Genomic DNA, 16,589 nt, shown 5'->3' on the forward strand with positions numbered 1-16,589 from the left:
TCCCTCTGAAGCGGTAACCCCAAAATCTTTGAGGGATTATATAGAAGCTACCAAATACTTTTGACATTTTTGACCTTTGGAACAGAGTTGCTAAGTGGTGCAAGGACATTTTGACTTTCAGCCAAGAAACTGGCTACTTTTCTTTGGGGTCTTTATACCCTAACTGCCTAGCCAGTTCCTACCTCCTATTCTTATCACACCATCCCCTAAAGAGGTTACCCAAATTGCTGAATCGGGACTCAGACCACTCTGGATTCTTCCATGCTGAACACAGGGTGAGGCAATTGGGGTACCCCTTCAGTGGGTCTATCGAAAAGACTCCCAAATTGCTAACTCTTAACTGTAGAGAAAAAAGAAAGTCCTTGACTAGTGAATAGGAGATGTGAATGAGAATGAAAGGCAAGAATAAATAGCATTACAAGTTCTAGACAGGGAACCAGAAAAAAGAACAGGGCAAATTTCAAATGTTCATATGAGAGTCAATTGGAATTCTTGATGAGAGCTTCCAAAAGCATCCCTGTATTGGGTTCCTCCTTTTTCTTTTGTCTGCCAAAGCTGACTCTAGAGTGATGGACTCAGGATTTGTTTTCAGGCACTTTGATAGCTGTTGCAGTGGCTAGAATTAGTGTCAGTTCCCTCTCAAAGGCTTCTAGATAGGAGGAGAAAACAAATTTAGCCATCATTTTAGAACATAGTGGGTTGTCTCCCTACACTGCAGGTGGGCACTACAGTATTGCAGACCAAGATTTGAAGTCTTACATCTTAGAAACAAAATCATCAACAAGAACTAATTGTCTAAATAACATTTTATATGGACTTAAGCCTAATGTCTGGGAAGTGTAATCCCTTGAACTCTTAAAGAAATATAGAGATCACTTTAATCTTTGGTTATACTTTCCTTTTGGGTGTTTAAGACCATATATAAACCAATTTATTTTTACTCTTAAGGTTGTTTGAAGGTCTGTTCTTCAGGGGTCACATAGGCTTCGGAGAAGCCCCTGGCTCCTTTCTTTTACCAGTTCCATCTATGTGAAGTTAAGTGAAAGCCCCTGTTCGATTGTGACTGACTTCACTTGGAAGCATGGAGGAAATGTTTCCTCTGAGTTGACCCTCCTCTTTGTAGACTAGACACTGGTTCAAGTCCATCTGGTGAGGTTCCCATGGCTCCCCTGAACAAGAGGACAGGTAACTCACCACAATTACGGACATTTTGAGAGATGTTCTGTAGTCCCCTGGAACTTAGTTGACCTTGGAGGGCAAGGAGTAAAAACTGCACATTAAGTCCCTCTGACCAGATTAGTATAGGCCTCAACGTATGGCTATTAAACATCCAAGAAAGTTAGTTCTACCAGTCTGGTACTTTTAATTACCATGTGCTATGTAGATAAAGCTTGGGCATAAAAACAAACGTTCTCAGATAAACCTTACCTAGACATATATTTTGTTCCTTAAAGTAGTTGACTAAACTATGACCTTAGAAATTTTAAGATTATGTGTATATTATTTTTTTCTCACTGTTTATATATCATAACAAACCTACACAGACCTTCATCACTTGCTTATTCTTTCTCATGTTTTCTATTTTGGAAAATATTTCCATTCCCATATCCTTTAAATATCTTTTACATTTCTCATTTTCTTTTTTAATAATTATGTGACATAATAACATTAACAAATAAATTTTCCATCTGTTATGAGAATTTTGAACTTTTTATACTAAGACAGTTTCATGTGAAGTCTTTTCATAATTAAATTATAGCATCATCTATGGTCTTGAAAGTCTCTGAAAAAAATTCTTTTACAAAATTCTTGCAAAGCATTTATAACGAAGTTTAAGAACAATAACAACTTCTTTTTCCTTTTTTTCTTCATTAGAAGAAACCTTGATGCCTTGTTACTATGCATATAAATTCAAAAGAAAACTTGATTTGACATGTGACCCACAGGCATACAAATATTTTTAATAAGTATAAAGCAGACTAAATAGTAGCAGATGATTCTGCATGGTATTTCATATAATGTTAGAAGTAATATTTTGAGAAAATATTATATCTAATTGTGTAATACTTATCTTATAAAACATACAATGATAATTTTGTTTGGTACTTGTATTGAGATATTTCATAGCAGTTTTCTCTTTTCATTATAGGGTCATATTAAACTGGCTAAATTTGGACTTTATCACATGACAGCTCATGGTGATGATGTAGATTTCCCAATAGGGTAAGAATTATTTTCCTCTATTTTGAGTTCTTTGCTAATTTTGATAAACTTTGATAGTATAATTGGTTAGTGATTTTTGACATGAAAACAGTTTTTCTTTATTTAATACATTTAATTTTCTGTATACTTTGTTAAAAAGTAAACAATGAACATTTTCCCAGTAACTCAAAGATCCCAGTTTCATTGAACTGGCACAAAGAATCACAAAATGTTGATCTTATTTACTTTCCAATATTTTAAAATTAATTTCATTCCATTCATTAAGTAGTTTAAGGCAAGAAAGCTGATCAGATACTTATTGATAGTATGTGTATATTATGAAACTGAAAACATCACTTCTGTTATTTCCAATTTACTGTTTTATATTTAATTCTTGTTCTCTAAAACTGAATTGTATTTTTAAATTCAAGTTGAGTCCTTGTGAATATTGGAGGTAATGTGATAAATTCTAAATCTAGAAGTATATGTTTGAGCTTAACAAGGTTTATTTAATTGATTCTGATATGGAATATCAGATCGCTGTTGCTCACCAAGAAATTAATGGACCCTTACTTCATGCTAGACTTCAGTATATGTTTTGATAGTAAATTTTTGTCATATTTTTGTATGGTTCCTTTGAAACATTTTCATAATGTAATTATTTTCCTTGTGTTGACATTGTTTTCAACAAAAATAGGAAATGAATTTTGAATAGCCTTATTCAGATTTTCCACATGTTAACATTTTACTATATATTGTCTAATTTTCTGTGATTGAATTTGTATATGTTTAATAATTCTTGCAGTAGTCTAAGAATAATTAATAAATACTGTTTCTTTGTTACTAAATACTTTATATTATATTTCATAATATAAGGACTTTTCCTTATCTAACTTCAGAACAATGATGAAAATGAATAAACCAAAATTGAACATTATAATCTAACTTAGAAATATTAATCACGGGGCTGGAGAAATGGCTCAGCGGTTAGGAACACTGGCTGTTCTTGCAGAAGACCTGGATTCGAATCCCAGTGCCCACATGGCAGTTAACATCTGTCTGTAACTCCAGTTCCAGGGGATCCAACAGCCTCTTCTGTCCTCCGTGGGCATTACACGACATGGGCGCACTCACTTACATGCAGGCAATATACACATACACATAAAATAAAAATAATAAAATATTAAAAAACTGTATTAATCACAGTTATTCTCCTGTGATGTCGTGGTCTTTAGTAATAGTCTTGCTTTCTCCTTGGGATTCCTGAAGTCAGCTCTATCATACTAGTACTAAGAATGATGATATGCAGTCATAGAGAAAATTTTTAAAGCAGATCATCACTTTAAGAAATTAGATTTTTTTTTTTTTTTGAAAGCCTCATTGCCATTTTATCCTAATACCTCAGATTATAGGTTTGTTTGATTGTTTGGACTATGGTCTCAGACTGGCCTTGAACTTGCTATGTAGTCCTGGATAACCTCTTACTCTGAGTGTTAGACTGTGGTTATATACCACCAAGCAGATTATAGATTTCTTTTGTAACATTTCATTTCGTGAAGCATAAGTAGTATACTTGGGGCTGAGGTCCCTGAAGAAACACTTATGAGCACTTTCTGATCTGCCTAGTGCATGCACAAGGCTAAGATTAGTTCTTGTTCCCAAGAAGCTCATGCTTAAGTGGATAAATGTTGTTTTGATGGCCTACTTATTAAGGGATGCAAATTCATATTATTGTTCCACATACCAAAGCTTATAACAGCTAACAATTATTGATAAACATGAAAATTATATCTTATAATGATAGTCAATGAGTTCTTATTGAAAAAAAAATCCCTTTTTTTTTTTTTTTTTTTTTTTTTTTTTTTTTTTTAAAAAAAAAAAAAAAAAAAAAAGAGGACGATAAATCTTTCACTGTGATATATCAAAATAAGGTGGCCTCGAACTAATTAGAAATTTTTAGCCAAATTTGAGCTTCTTGCTCAAGTGCAATAATTACCCTTTTCTTTTCTTTTCTTTTCTTTTCTTTTTTTCTTTTCTTTTCTTTTCTTTTCTTTTCTTTTCTTTTGAGACAGGGTCTCCCTGTAGCCCCAGTTGGCCTGGACCTCACTGTGTAGACCAGGCTGGCCTTGAACTCATATAGATCCTCCTGCCTCTGCCTCCCAGTGCTGGCATTAAAGGTGTACACCACCATACCCAGCTTGATAATTACCTTTTCTTTTTTTAATATTTTATGAGTGTGTTGCCTACATGTATGTGAGTGCACCCGTGTTGTGAAAATGCCCTAGAGGTCAAAAGAGGGCTTCGGATTCCCCTGGAACTCGAGTTAAGGATAGTTTGTAGCCACCATGTGGGTGCTGGAAATTGAACCTGGGTCCTCTGCAAGAGCAGTCAGTACTCTTAACTGCCGAGCTATCTCTCCAGCCCAATTACCCTTTCTTAAGACTTTCAAAGAGCTAAGAATATGTGACCACTATTCTTCTGCCTTTGTGTAAATCAATTTATATAAAAGACTTCAAAAACAGCACAAACATTAAGTTTCTGACTTTTATTTAAAGTTATGTTTTGGTGATAAATAGAAAAAAAAAGTGGTTTTTCTTAAAGCATATCAGTCATTTTGAATTTATGTTAGCATTTGGTGTAGCTTGCTTTGAAGCCTTGGTCACAAAGGATCTTACTGGAAAGTAGCAAAGAGCAAAATGTGAAACATTAGCCAGGAAAAATAAAGTCAGTGATCAAATAGCTAAGGCAGAAAAGAACGTATTTACATCAGCAGAGGCTAGTTGTTGATTCCAATGACAAATATTAAGGAACAATAAAGTATTACCATCTGCTTCAAAATATTATAAAGAACTGGAAATTGGGCATTTGTTTCAGTTGGGCAGTAGCTTAATATCTTGTTAAAACAGCAGATGATGAAAGCCACTTGTATTTGCCTCACCAGTCATGTTCAAAGCAAAATTTTAAGGCTTAATTGTTTTTTATTCATTCCTGTCTTTGGTTAAAAGAGAAGCTAGTATTTTTAGACCAAGAGTTACCTCTGTGCTTCTGCCAGAAGTTTGTTGATATAGCAGTTTATTTAGGCTTTGCTTGACTTTGCATTAGTTATACTATGATTTTGAATTAGATATGTTGGAAATTGAATTAAAATGAACAGTTTGCAGCCAGGCATGGTGGCGCATTCCTTTAATCCTAGCATTCGGGAGGCAGAGGCAGGCGGATCTCTGTGAGTTCAAGGCCAGCCTGGTCTACACAGTGAGGTCCAGGCCAACTGGGGCTACAGGGAGACTCTGTCTCAGAAAGACAGAAAAAAAAAAAAAAAATAGGAGTTTGCCTTTGGAAATAACATGGTGGTGGTGATGATGAAAATACAACATTGAGTTTGAGTCACATGTTCCATTTTTATAGAACATCTTTATGTATTTGCTAATATTTATTATAGCAGCCTTGTGTGGTGGCATTATTATCCCTTTCTGCAGATGAAGAAACCAAATCGGATTGTACTGAAATTAGAGCACAGGTTGGGTCTAGGGATGAAACTCAGTAGTAGAATACTTGTGCTGCATGTGTAAGGCCATCTCTAGCACCTCAAACAAAAAACAGAATTTAAAGAATGGAACACAAGTGTTACAATATTACATCCAGCACTTTGTCATTAGACTTCTTAGCTGCTTCTGGAGAATTCACACATTTACTTAGAAAAGCAGTATGGTCACCTGAAGATAAAATTTCATAATATAGATTTGTATATGAGAAGAACACATAAGTGAATTAAAAGAATATATTTACATCATAACTATATCATGATGAGGAATGACTTAAAAATTTAACATACTCGCTATGCATGGTGGCACATGCCTTTAACCCCTTCACTTGGCAGAGGCTGGTGGATCTCTCTGACATCAAGGCCTGGCTTGCATAGTGAGTTCCAGGCCAGCCTGGCTACAGGGAGACCTTGTCTCACAAAGAACCAAACATACTCATTTTAATTTATTATATCCCCAGACTTAAAAGAGTTGTATTTTACATATAAGTAGGAGGTATAGACAATGTTAGCTTGAAGAGGTGTCTATAGAAAAGGAGAAAGGGAAGTATCACCTGAGTACCCACTATAAATGTAGTTCATTGATGACCCATACTTAAATATATTTTGACTAGAGTTGTTATTACAGAATAGTGTAATTGAATTGAAAAGTCCAGATTATGGTGCTCATTACCAAGTCTGTCTGTCTGTCTGTCTGTCTGTCTGTCTCTCTCTCTCTCTCTCTCTCTCCCCACACACACAAACACCGATTACCTAATTTTCATTTTACAGGTTCCCATTTGTCAGTTGTTAGTCTTAATTCCTGAGCAAATAAAATCAAATTTAGAGAGTCCTTTCCTGCGCCTGAGTCTTGTAGGCTGTGGCCTATGTTTTCTTCTAACAGTTTTAGTGCTTCAGATTTCACAGTTTAGGGCTTTGATCCATTGGAGTTGATTTTTTTTTTTTTTTTTTTTGGTCTTTTTGAGACAGGGCCTCCCTGTAGCCCCAGCTGTCCTGGAACTCACTGTGTAGACCAGGCTGGCCTTGAACTCACAGAAATCCGCCTGCCTCTGCCTCCCGAGTGCTGGGATTAAAGGAATGCACCACCACGCCAGGCCTGGAGTTGATTTTTATGCAGGGTGAAAGATATGGTTCTAATTTCATTCTTCTACATGTAGAGATCTAGTTTTCCCAGCACCATTTACTGAAGATGCTGTCTTTCCTCTAGTGTGTATTTTTTGGCATCTTTGTCAAATATCAGGTGGCTGTAATGTTGTGGACTCATGTGTGAGTCTTTTATTTTGTTCCATTTATCTCTGTGTTTGTTTTTGTACCAATACCATGCTGTTTTTATTACTATAGTTCTGTGATATACTTTGAAATCTGGTATGGTAATGTCAGCATTGCACTTCTTTACTCAGAATTACTTTGGCTATCTGGGGTCTTTTGTGTTTCCGTGTGACTTTTAGGATTTTTTATTTTCTATTTCTGTGAAGAATGTCATGGATATTTTGATTTGGATTCCATTGAATCTATAAATTGCTGACTATTCAAATTTGATTCCTAGATATAAAGGCCTCTATTTTCAAAATTAGTTTAGGATTTATCCCAGTAATTACTGTCAATTTAATTGTCTGAGTTTTTACCTAGTTTTTCAAATAGTAAAAATGTACTTCCTTTCCCAGTCCACTTCATTATAACTCTTCATTGTTTTATGTCATTATAGGTATCCATCATATCTGGCACCTGAGGTCATTGCACAAGGAATTTTCAAAACAACTGATCATGTGCCAAGTGAAAAACCATTGCCTTCTGGTCCCAAATCAGATGTGTGGTCTCTTGGGATAATTTTATTTGAGCTTTGTATAGTATGTATAATGAAATATTAAATTTCTAAAAAGAAATTCTGTATTTTTAGACTTGTCTTTTTAGGAAGGAAACTTATTTTAGTAATAAAATGTTTGCTGTGAAAATTGAATAGATATAAGGATTAAAAAATTTAATTCTCAATTTTTCTTAAAAATTCTGTTTGATAATTTATGACTTTTGGTATCTCTAGAAATGTTCAGACTTTTAGTAAATATAAATTTTTTTTTTTGGAGACAGGGTTTCCCTGTAGCCCCAGGTATCCTGGAACTCACTATGTAGATCAGGCTGGCCTTGAATTCAGAGATCCGCCTGCCTCTGCCTCCCAAGTGCTGGGATTAAAGGCGTAAATTTAACTAATTTAAGTATTATTTAGTATCTGTATAAATTGTTATACTTTGTACATAGTTAAAATTTCAATTTATTAACTATACACAATTTTAGAAATATTAAGTTGCTTACAATTGTTTGCATTCATATGTGTGTGGTGTTTATGCATGTTTACATGTGTGGGTACGTGGTGGGGGGTTCTATATGTGTATATGTGTATGGAGGTCAGAGGTTGATACTGGATGTCTTTCTCAATTTTTCTCATCCATATATATTGAGGTAAGGTCTCTCACTTGAACCCAGAACTTGCTTGCTCCTTAGATCCCATCCCTACCTCCCCAGGATTGGACCTACAGTTGAGCCACCATGCCTACCCAGCACTTACGTTGGTGCTGGGGATCTGTACTCTGGTCTTCACATTTGCACAGCAAGCACTTTACCCACTGAGCTATCTCTCTAGCCCCTACCAACACTTTTTATATGTTTATAGTCCCTCTTGCCTCTGGTTTCATTTGCTATTCTCTTTATATTTCCCATTAACTTAATATTTAGCATTTTTTGTGTATTATTATTAAGATTTAAGCCACTCTTAATACAAAGGAGTTAAAAAAGTACAGTAATTTAAGGAACTTGATGCTCCTTGTCCATATGACCATCTAGAGCAGGTATGGTGGCTCTGCTCTGTAATGCTATGAAGCAGTCTAGATCACTTGGGCCTAGCTCCTCCAGGCTCAATATCTAGTTTTAAGATTCCTGCCTTTATCATCTTTTCCAGCTAGGCAGGAGGGGAAGAAGTGAGTTCAGGATTACTGGACTGATTGAAAATGTCTAAAAATTATGAATATGAATTCTGTATGTATTTTACTAGAGAAAGTTTACTTGTTTGGTCACATGTAGGTACAAGGAAGGCTAGAAAATGTAATCTTTAATTAAAGATCTAAAAAAGATGAGAGTAGATTTAGAGAGGTAACTAATATACTATTGATCCAACCTCCAATCATCTTTCAGTATTAGAGGCCTCCCCTAGTTCCTTCCCTCCTCTCTTACTTCTCCTTCCTCCCCTTTCTCCCCTTCCTCCCCCTCTGCTCCCTCCTCCTTCCTCTCCTTCTACTATAATGTTTATCTGCTTTATTTAGACTACAATGTCTCGTGAGGCAGAAGTTTTGATTGTTTTCTTTATGGTTTAGGATCTAAAATTTTCCCAAAGGCTCCTATAATGAATCGATCCACAGATGGTGGTGCTTTTGAAAGGGGATTAGTTACTAACTTCGGCAGTGGATTAATTTATTGATGATTCATATTTGAATGAGCTCTTAGAGATTGGGGCCTAATTGGAGAAACTAAGTTATTGGCTGCATGCCTTTGGAGGGAAAAAAGTAAGCAAGCCCAAAGCTGTGGAATTTGCCAAGCTTAGATTGAAACCTCTGAAACTAAACAAACTAAATCTTTCCTCCATGCTGATTTTCTTAGGTGTTATGTTAAAATAAAAAAATATATATATTACCGGGCATGGTGGCACACGCCTTTAATCCCAGCACTCGGGAGGCAGAAGCAGACAGATCTCTGTGAGTTCCGAGGCCTGGTTTACATAGAGAGTTCCAGGCCAGCTGGGACTACAGGGAGACCCTGTCTCAATAAATAAATAAATAAATAAATAAATAAATAAATAAATAAATAAATATTTTATTTATTGGCTGGGGAGATGACTCAGTGGTTAACAGCACTTTATTTTATTATATATACATATACATACACACACACACATATATATGTGATTTTTTTTTTTTTTTTGGTCTTTTTGAGACAGGGTCTCCCTGTAGCCCCAGCTGTCCTGGAACTCACTATGTAGACCAGGCTGGCCTTGAACTCACAGAGATCTGCCTGCCTCTGCCTCCCAAATGCTGAGATTATAGGTGTGCGCCACCACGCCTGGCATAAAATACTTTTTTAAAAAAGAAGTAGAGTAAAATTCTCCTTTTAGAAGTGCCCATTTTCTTTCAAATGGAAAAAATAAACATGTACAAAATCAAGACTATCTGGAAACAGTATTAAATCTTTAGAAGATAAATAATTAAATAATTGATGACATTTATTATTTATCAAAAGGCAATTTTTATAACTTTATATTGGCTTTGTCAATTTTTCCAGCAAACATAAAATTCCTGCGATGTCCTTAAAAATTAAAAAATTGTGATACAAAATAAAATTGTGGTACACAAAGACTAGCGTCTAAGTTATATGGAGCAAATAGTTGATCAGATACACACCTACTCGTCCACCTCTAAAGCTGTACTCTTAGCTAAACTACTAAAGCTGCTTTGCTAAACTTTTGTGGCTTTATTGATGCTGTAGAGATGAACCTGTAAACCTACAAAAATGACCAAAGACATTGTACCCATAAATATCATAAGGTGGTAGTGTACTTTATTTTTCTAGAACTGAATATGTAAGAATGCAGTGAAACAGCCAGGCGTGGTGGCACATGCCTGTAGTCCCAGCACTGGAAGGCAGAGGCAGGCGGATCTCTGTGAACTCAAGGCCAAGGCCAACCTGGTCTACATAGTAAGTTTCTGGCCAGTTGGAGCTACAGGGAAACCCTGTCTCAAAAAAGAAAAAAAAAAAAAAAAAAAAAAAAAAAAAAAAAAAAAGAATGCAGTGGAACATTTCAGTTTTCTTAGAGAAAGTAATTTGAATTGTAAATTATTTAATTCATAAAATAACATTCAAGTGTGACAGTGAAGTAAAAGTTATATAGAACTGTGAGAAGCACATTAAGAAAATTATTATTTTGAAGGAATAGCTTTAGTCAGTTACAGGCTGGAACCAAGTATTCAGCATATGGAATCTAATCTGATCTAGTTATTATACACTGGTAGATGTGTGTGTGTTCAAAACACTTTGAATTAACAGTAAGCCATTACTGTTAATATATGTTGGAACCACATCCTTGGATTTGAAATACTAAATGGAGATGATTATTTGTAGTTATGTGAGATGTGAGGAGATGCTGAAAGTTATTAAATATGATATTGATAAAAATAAAACTATATTTCTGGAAGTGATAGTGTAAGTAAATGAGGGAATATCAACCTTTTTTTTCAGTGCTCTCTCTGCTGATCTTGAGTGTTTAAAAATTTTTTTTTACCTCTTAAAAACATAAAAATTAGAGGCAGGTGGATCTCTGTGAGTTCAAGGCCACCCTGGTCTATATAGTGAATTCCAGGACAGCTGGGGCTACAGGAAGACCCTGTCAAGAAAAAAGACCCCCCCCAAAAAAAACCATAAAACTTGGGGGCTGGAGAGATGGCTCAGTGGTTAAGAGCTCTGGCTGCTCTTGCAGAGGTCCTGGGTTCGATTCCCAACACCCGCATGGTGGCTAACAGCCATCTGTAACTCCAGTTCCAGGGGATCTGACGCCCTCTTCTGGCCTCGGCCAGCATTGCACAACACAGGTGCACTTACACACATGCAGGCAATACACTCGCATACATAAAATAGAAATAAAATATTTTTTAAAAAATAAAATAAAAGTCACTCTCTACTCAAAGTCTGAGCTGTCCTTAGTTCCCAGCACCATGTCAGAAGGCTCACAACCACCAATTCCAAGGAATAAACTCTCCTCTTCTGACCTTGGTGGATACACAGACACACATGTACTTTAAAATAAACACACACACACACACACACACACACACACACACACACACGATTTAAAATAAAATAACCTAAAAAGATACACATTTATTTGTAATGAGTGAACTATAATACTGATTATATACTGCTGAAACATTTTCTATTTATATAACCCTGAAAACTATTTGTAAGGAATGCTCTATTACTATTCCAGTTTTACAGATGAGAAAACTGAAGTGTAAGGTGATTTACTAATTTATCCAAGTTATTTAGCTGTTTGGTGATGGAAGAATCCAACTTGGTGTACACACAGTTGTTCAACAGATAAATTTTGGAGATGTGTTTGATTCTAGAATCCATGTCAAGGAGTTTTCAAAGGCAAATTAATAAGGAAGAAGTTAAAATGTAATGGATATCTCAAAAAAGCCTGTAATATCAGCTCTTCAGGAAACTGAGATAGAAAGAACCAAGTTTGCAGCCAGCCTGGGAAGATCTGTCTTAAAATAGGGTAGGAAGGACTGGGAAGGTTGCTCAGTGATACAGTGCTGACCTAACTTACTTGAGGTCCTGGGTGCAGTGTTATTAAGCCACATTACAGTTAGACCTGAATAAAAAAGCAGCCTGACCCTTAACTTTTAGGTTTAAGGGTAAGAATGGACCCAAACTCTGAGAATCAACTGTTCTTTTAGCTGTCTCATGGAACTGTGCTCTCAAGTCAAGCTTTACCCGTACTTTTATAGAACCAGTCTTTCCAGCAACCATCTGGGAAACCACCCTTATCTTATCACAGAATCTTGCCCTAGGCCTAAAATAGCTTATATACACAATATCTAACAGACTTATTCTCACTGCTTTCAATGAGAATAAAAGGTTACTTCCAGCACTTAGGTTGGGTATGTTTAACAAGCATGCCCACATTCATTCACTGTCTTGGTGGAGGACAAAGTGGGGTCCTGCAGGATTAAGGTCATAATGCCCAGGTCACAAGAGGAGTACATGGCCCAATTAGCTTGTTTACATTATAAAAACTAGCTTTTTGGTTCAAAGGTAGGTAAAAGTCCATAGTATAAAAGTCATTTCTAGCCTGAGTTCAGTCCCCAGCACCAAAAGCAAACAGGCAACAACTTAAAAGCTCAGGGACTATTGGAACACAAAGAATGCAATCTGAAGTTACTTGGTAGAAGGACTGTCATGGGGTATTTCTCAATGCAAGTAGTAGATTACCTGTACATGGTAATAAGTAAGGACTGCATGGGCAGATCTTTCCCAGGACCATCTCCATCTCTATGTGGGTCACAAAGTAAATGATGCTGAAGATCACACTTGTATCTAATATGTGAGATTTAAATATTATACAACTATTTTTAAAATGTTATTTTGAAAATAGCTCTTGGTCAAGCTGATTTTTAAAACTCAATAAAACCTCTAGAAATAAGTGGAAATATCAATATAATCAGCTTCAGCTATGGGAAACGTATCTATGAGAGAAAAAGTTCTAGATTTTAACAAGAATTTCTTTTCCCATTTTATTTAGGGAAGAAAATTATTTCAGAGCTTGGATATATCCGAAAGATTAAAATTTTTGCTTACTTTGGGTATGTTTCATGAAATGCTTATCTTCCAACTTAAATATAATCTATGGAAACTGTTAGCTGTCATCTGTATAAAAGTGTTCTAAAATATTGAATTGTCTAACTTCAGATTACTGATGGTCAAAGACGCATTACAGGGCAGCACAAAAATGCCTTCTAAAGCATTATGGCAGTTTCCTATTCATTACAAGCTTGAACCTGGACAGGAAAAAAATATTTTCTTGATTTAGCCAAGTAAACTAACATGTATGATCAAACTATTAGAATGTAAGACTGTGCCTCAGACAGTATACTTTAACCTTTAAGTTATCTTTCTATGTGACTAATTGAATATGAAGAACAATTTAGGAAGAATATTCATTTTCCTTTATAATTTACACATATATATTATATTTGAAATTTATAGTAATAAGATGTGTGTAATCTAAAATGAAATAAATGTATGGTAATAAAGGAGAGAAACCGTGATGGACTACTTTGTATAAAGAAATGACAAGTTAGCATTCCAGTAATAGAATTTACAGATAAGAAAACCTATAGAAAATGTTAATAAATACTAAAATGTAATGAATTGTAAGTATTGTAAATAAAAGTGCATCAGTTATTACAAAGAGAAGATAACTATAGCTGTGAAGGAATTTTGGAGATTGTTAAATGTGGTCTACAGACTAAATTTCTACTTTAAAGCCTTATAGAAATGTGTGTACATTCTCCAAGTTGCATGTAATAAAAATTAATTATTCTTGTAATCATGACTAAACAAGAGGACCTTTAAAAAATTTTTGAATTTCTTCTTTACCTAAGTTCTTGTTTTGTAGTACCCATGGTTTAACTGATTTGCATAATTAAGCCTCTTTATTTTTATCAAAACACACAAGGAAAGTTAATCAAATAAGTTCTTCCTGGTCAAGGCACCAAAATTGCATTATGATACTTGAACTTTTTTTTTTAATCATAGTTTGTTTCTTGATTATTAAGAGATTATAAAAACAGGCCTTACTTGTCTGATCCTTTGTTTTCATAGGGTGTGTAGATGACACTATAATAGTTCTGGCTGAGGAGCATGGTTGTCTGGATATCATTAAGGTTTGTCTTTGTGCTTTTCTAATAGACTATCTGAGACTGAGTAATTTTTAAAGAACGAAAATCCATTGTCTCACCATTTTAAAGGTTGGAAATCCCAAGGTCAGGCTGCCTCAGGCTCTGTTTTCTGGTGAGGACTGCATCTCCCAAGCAGGGAACACTGTATCATTACAGAGCAGAAAGGCAAACTAGGAAAGGTTATGTGAGGTATCCTGTTCCCAAGATGAGGGGCCTTGTAGCTGCATCATCTTTGAAGACCTACCTTTTAATGTCATCAGCTTGGCATTAGATTTCAACACCTGAATTTAGGAAGGAACACAGTCAAACCATAGCAACCTGCTTGTGAAAGCTTGTTTTCATACGTGGGATACAACAGCAAGCTGTATTAAAACTATACTTCTCTGTAGATGTTTTCTTTTTTCCACAGAGTAACAAATTAGTATAAATTCATGTAAAGTCCTAAAAAAGATTTAAAAAAATAAAACTTTATAGAGATTCAAACATTTGAGTTAAATATATATTTTTAAATGGGTCATTTTTCTAATCATTTTATCTTTATTTACCAGGAGCTTCCTGAAAATGTGATAACTGTTTTGAAGAAGTGCCTCACCTTCCATCCTTCTAAGAGGTTGGTACCTTAAGACTTTAGGATTAGCCTGAAATCCTTTACATAAAAACATTGGATTTTGTATATGTTGTGCTACTAATGGATTAAGTGAAGACATCTGCACATGTAGTAGTACATAATTAACCTCAGTATCTTATATGTGATTAAAGCTTAATTTTTTGTCCAACCATAGTAAAAAGAATTGACATATACCAAAAGACATTCCTAATTCATCTCCTAGCCTCAGAAGAAAATCAGCTAAACAGTAGTGTCAGTATTCAAATCTAATGATAGTATTCGAGACGTAAGACAAAGTACATTGGCAATGTAGATTATAGTATTGAACTTGGCAGAATATTTTTTAAAATATTTAATTATTTTCATTTTCTGAGTGTATTGCCTGCATATATATAAGTGCACCCATGTTGGACAATGCCCATCAAAGTCAGAAGAGGACATCAGATCCCCTGGATCTGGAGTACAGATGGTTGTTAGCCACCATGTGGGTGCTGGGAATCAAACCTGGCTCCTCTGCAAGAGCAGCCAGTGCTCTTAACTAATGAACTATCTCTCCAACCTTGAACCTGGCAGAATTTTAAGATAAGTTTATAGTTGCTGATAAATATATAGAAGGATTTCTTTGATGTTTTATTTTCATTTCATGATGTTCCTTTTAATTACCAATATTTAAATACCTGTATTAAAGCTTTTTTATAATTCATTTGTTTTTATTTGACATGTATGAGTGATATGTCTGCATTTATGTAAGTGCACCTGTGTCCTGCAGTGCCTATGGAGAACAGAAGAGGACGTCAGCGTCCCTGGAACTGGTGTTATGGATGATTGTTAGCCACCATGTGGGTGCTAGGATTCGAACACGGGCCTTCTGCAAGGACAGCTAGTGCTCTTAACTGCTGAGCCATCTCTCCAGTCCCTGTATTTAGGCTTCTTAAATATAATGCTAGAAAATAATATATTATAATTTGTTCTTAGGAAAACAACTCTACCAAACCATGTTAGGGACAAAGAAATTAGTATTAAAGCATACTTTGAGGTGTTTATAAAACTATTTTTGTTAGAGCATAAGATACAGAAAGTATAACACAAATAATAGTTCAGCATTACTTATAATGTCTAGAGTCTGCTAAGGAGAGCTTTGTTATTTTCTGTGCTAAGGGAATATTTTAAACTTTTAACTCCCCCTTTGAATGTTGTTTTTTTAAAATATTTTTTATTTATTATTTTTATTTTGTGCATATGCGTGTATTGCCTATGTGTAAGTAAGTGCACCCGTGTTGTGCAATTACTGCGGAGGACAGAAGAGGCTGTCAGATCCCCTGGAACTGGAGTTACAGACAGTTGTTAGCTGCCATGTGGGTGATGGGATTTGAACCCAGGTCTTCTGCAAGAACAACCAATGTTCTTAACTGCTGAGCCATCTCTCCATCCCCAAATGTGTGTTTTTTTAATAGAAAATTTTTTATGACTTTTATCCATGCTCAATATTTTAAATTATCTTTCTCAAGGCCAACCCCAGATGAATTGATGAAGGACAAAGTGTTCAGTGAAGTGTCACCTCTGTACATCCCTTTTATCAAAACTGCCAGTCTGTTTTCATCTTCTCTGAGATGTGCTGACTTAACTCTGCCTGAGGATATCAGTGACTTGTGTAAAGGTAAAGATAAATAAGACATGTGGTAATATGAGCCTTGCTTCCACAGGAAGTTCTCATATTCTGTTTTACTTTTGAATTCCT

The 16,589-nt window shown here is 35.2% G+C and overlaps 1 protein-coding gene across 2 annotated transcripts in view; it reads left to right on the forward strand.

The window, feature by feature from the left end:
• The window catches only part of Tbck (TBC1 domain containing kinase), a 245,798-nt gene that overhangs the window by 57,834 nt on the left and 171,375 nt on the right, over nucleotides 1-16,589 (forward strand). For both annotated transcript variants that reach the window (XM_008841262.3, XM_008841261.3), the window contains exons 5-10: nucleotides 2,150-2,223; nucleotides 7,449-7,590; nucleotides 13,086-13,146; nucleotides 14,168-14,229; nucleotides 14,793-14,854; nucleotides 16,360-16,508. In XM_008841262.3, coding sequence (XP_008839484.1) covers nucleotides 2,150-2,223; nucleotides 7,449-7,590; nucleotides 13,086-13,146; nucleotides 14,168-14,229; nucleotides 14,793-14,854; nucleotides 16,360-16,508 — 550 coding nt within the window. The remainder of the gene's footprint in view (nucleotides 1-2,149; nucleotides 2,224-7,448; nucleotides 7,591-13,085; nucleotides 13,147-14,167; nucleotides 14,230-14,792; nucleotides 14,855-16,359; nucleotides 16,509-16,589) is intronic.

Source organism: Nannospalax galili, unplaced genomic scaffold (genome assembly GCF_000622305.1).
Source record: "Nannospalax galili isolate Female #2095 unplaced genomic scaffold, S.galili_v1.0 scaffold41, whole genome shotgun sequence".
NCBI classification, from domain to species: Eukaryota; Metazoa; Chordata; class Mammalia; order Rodentia; family Spalacidae; genus Nannospalax; species Nannospalax galili.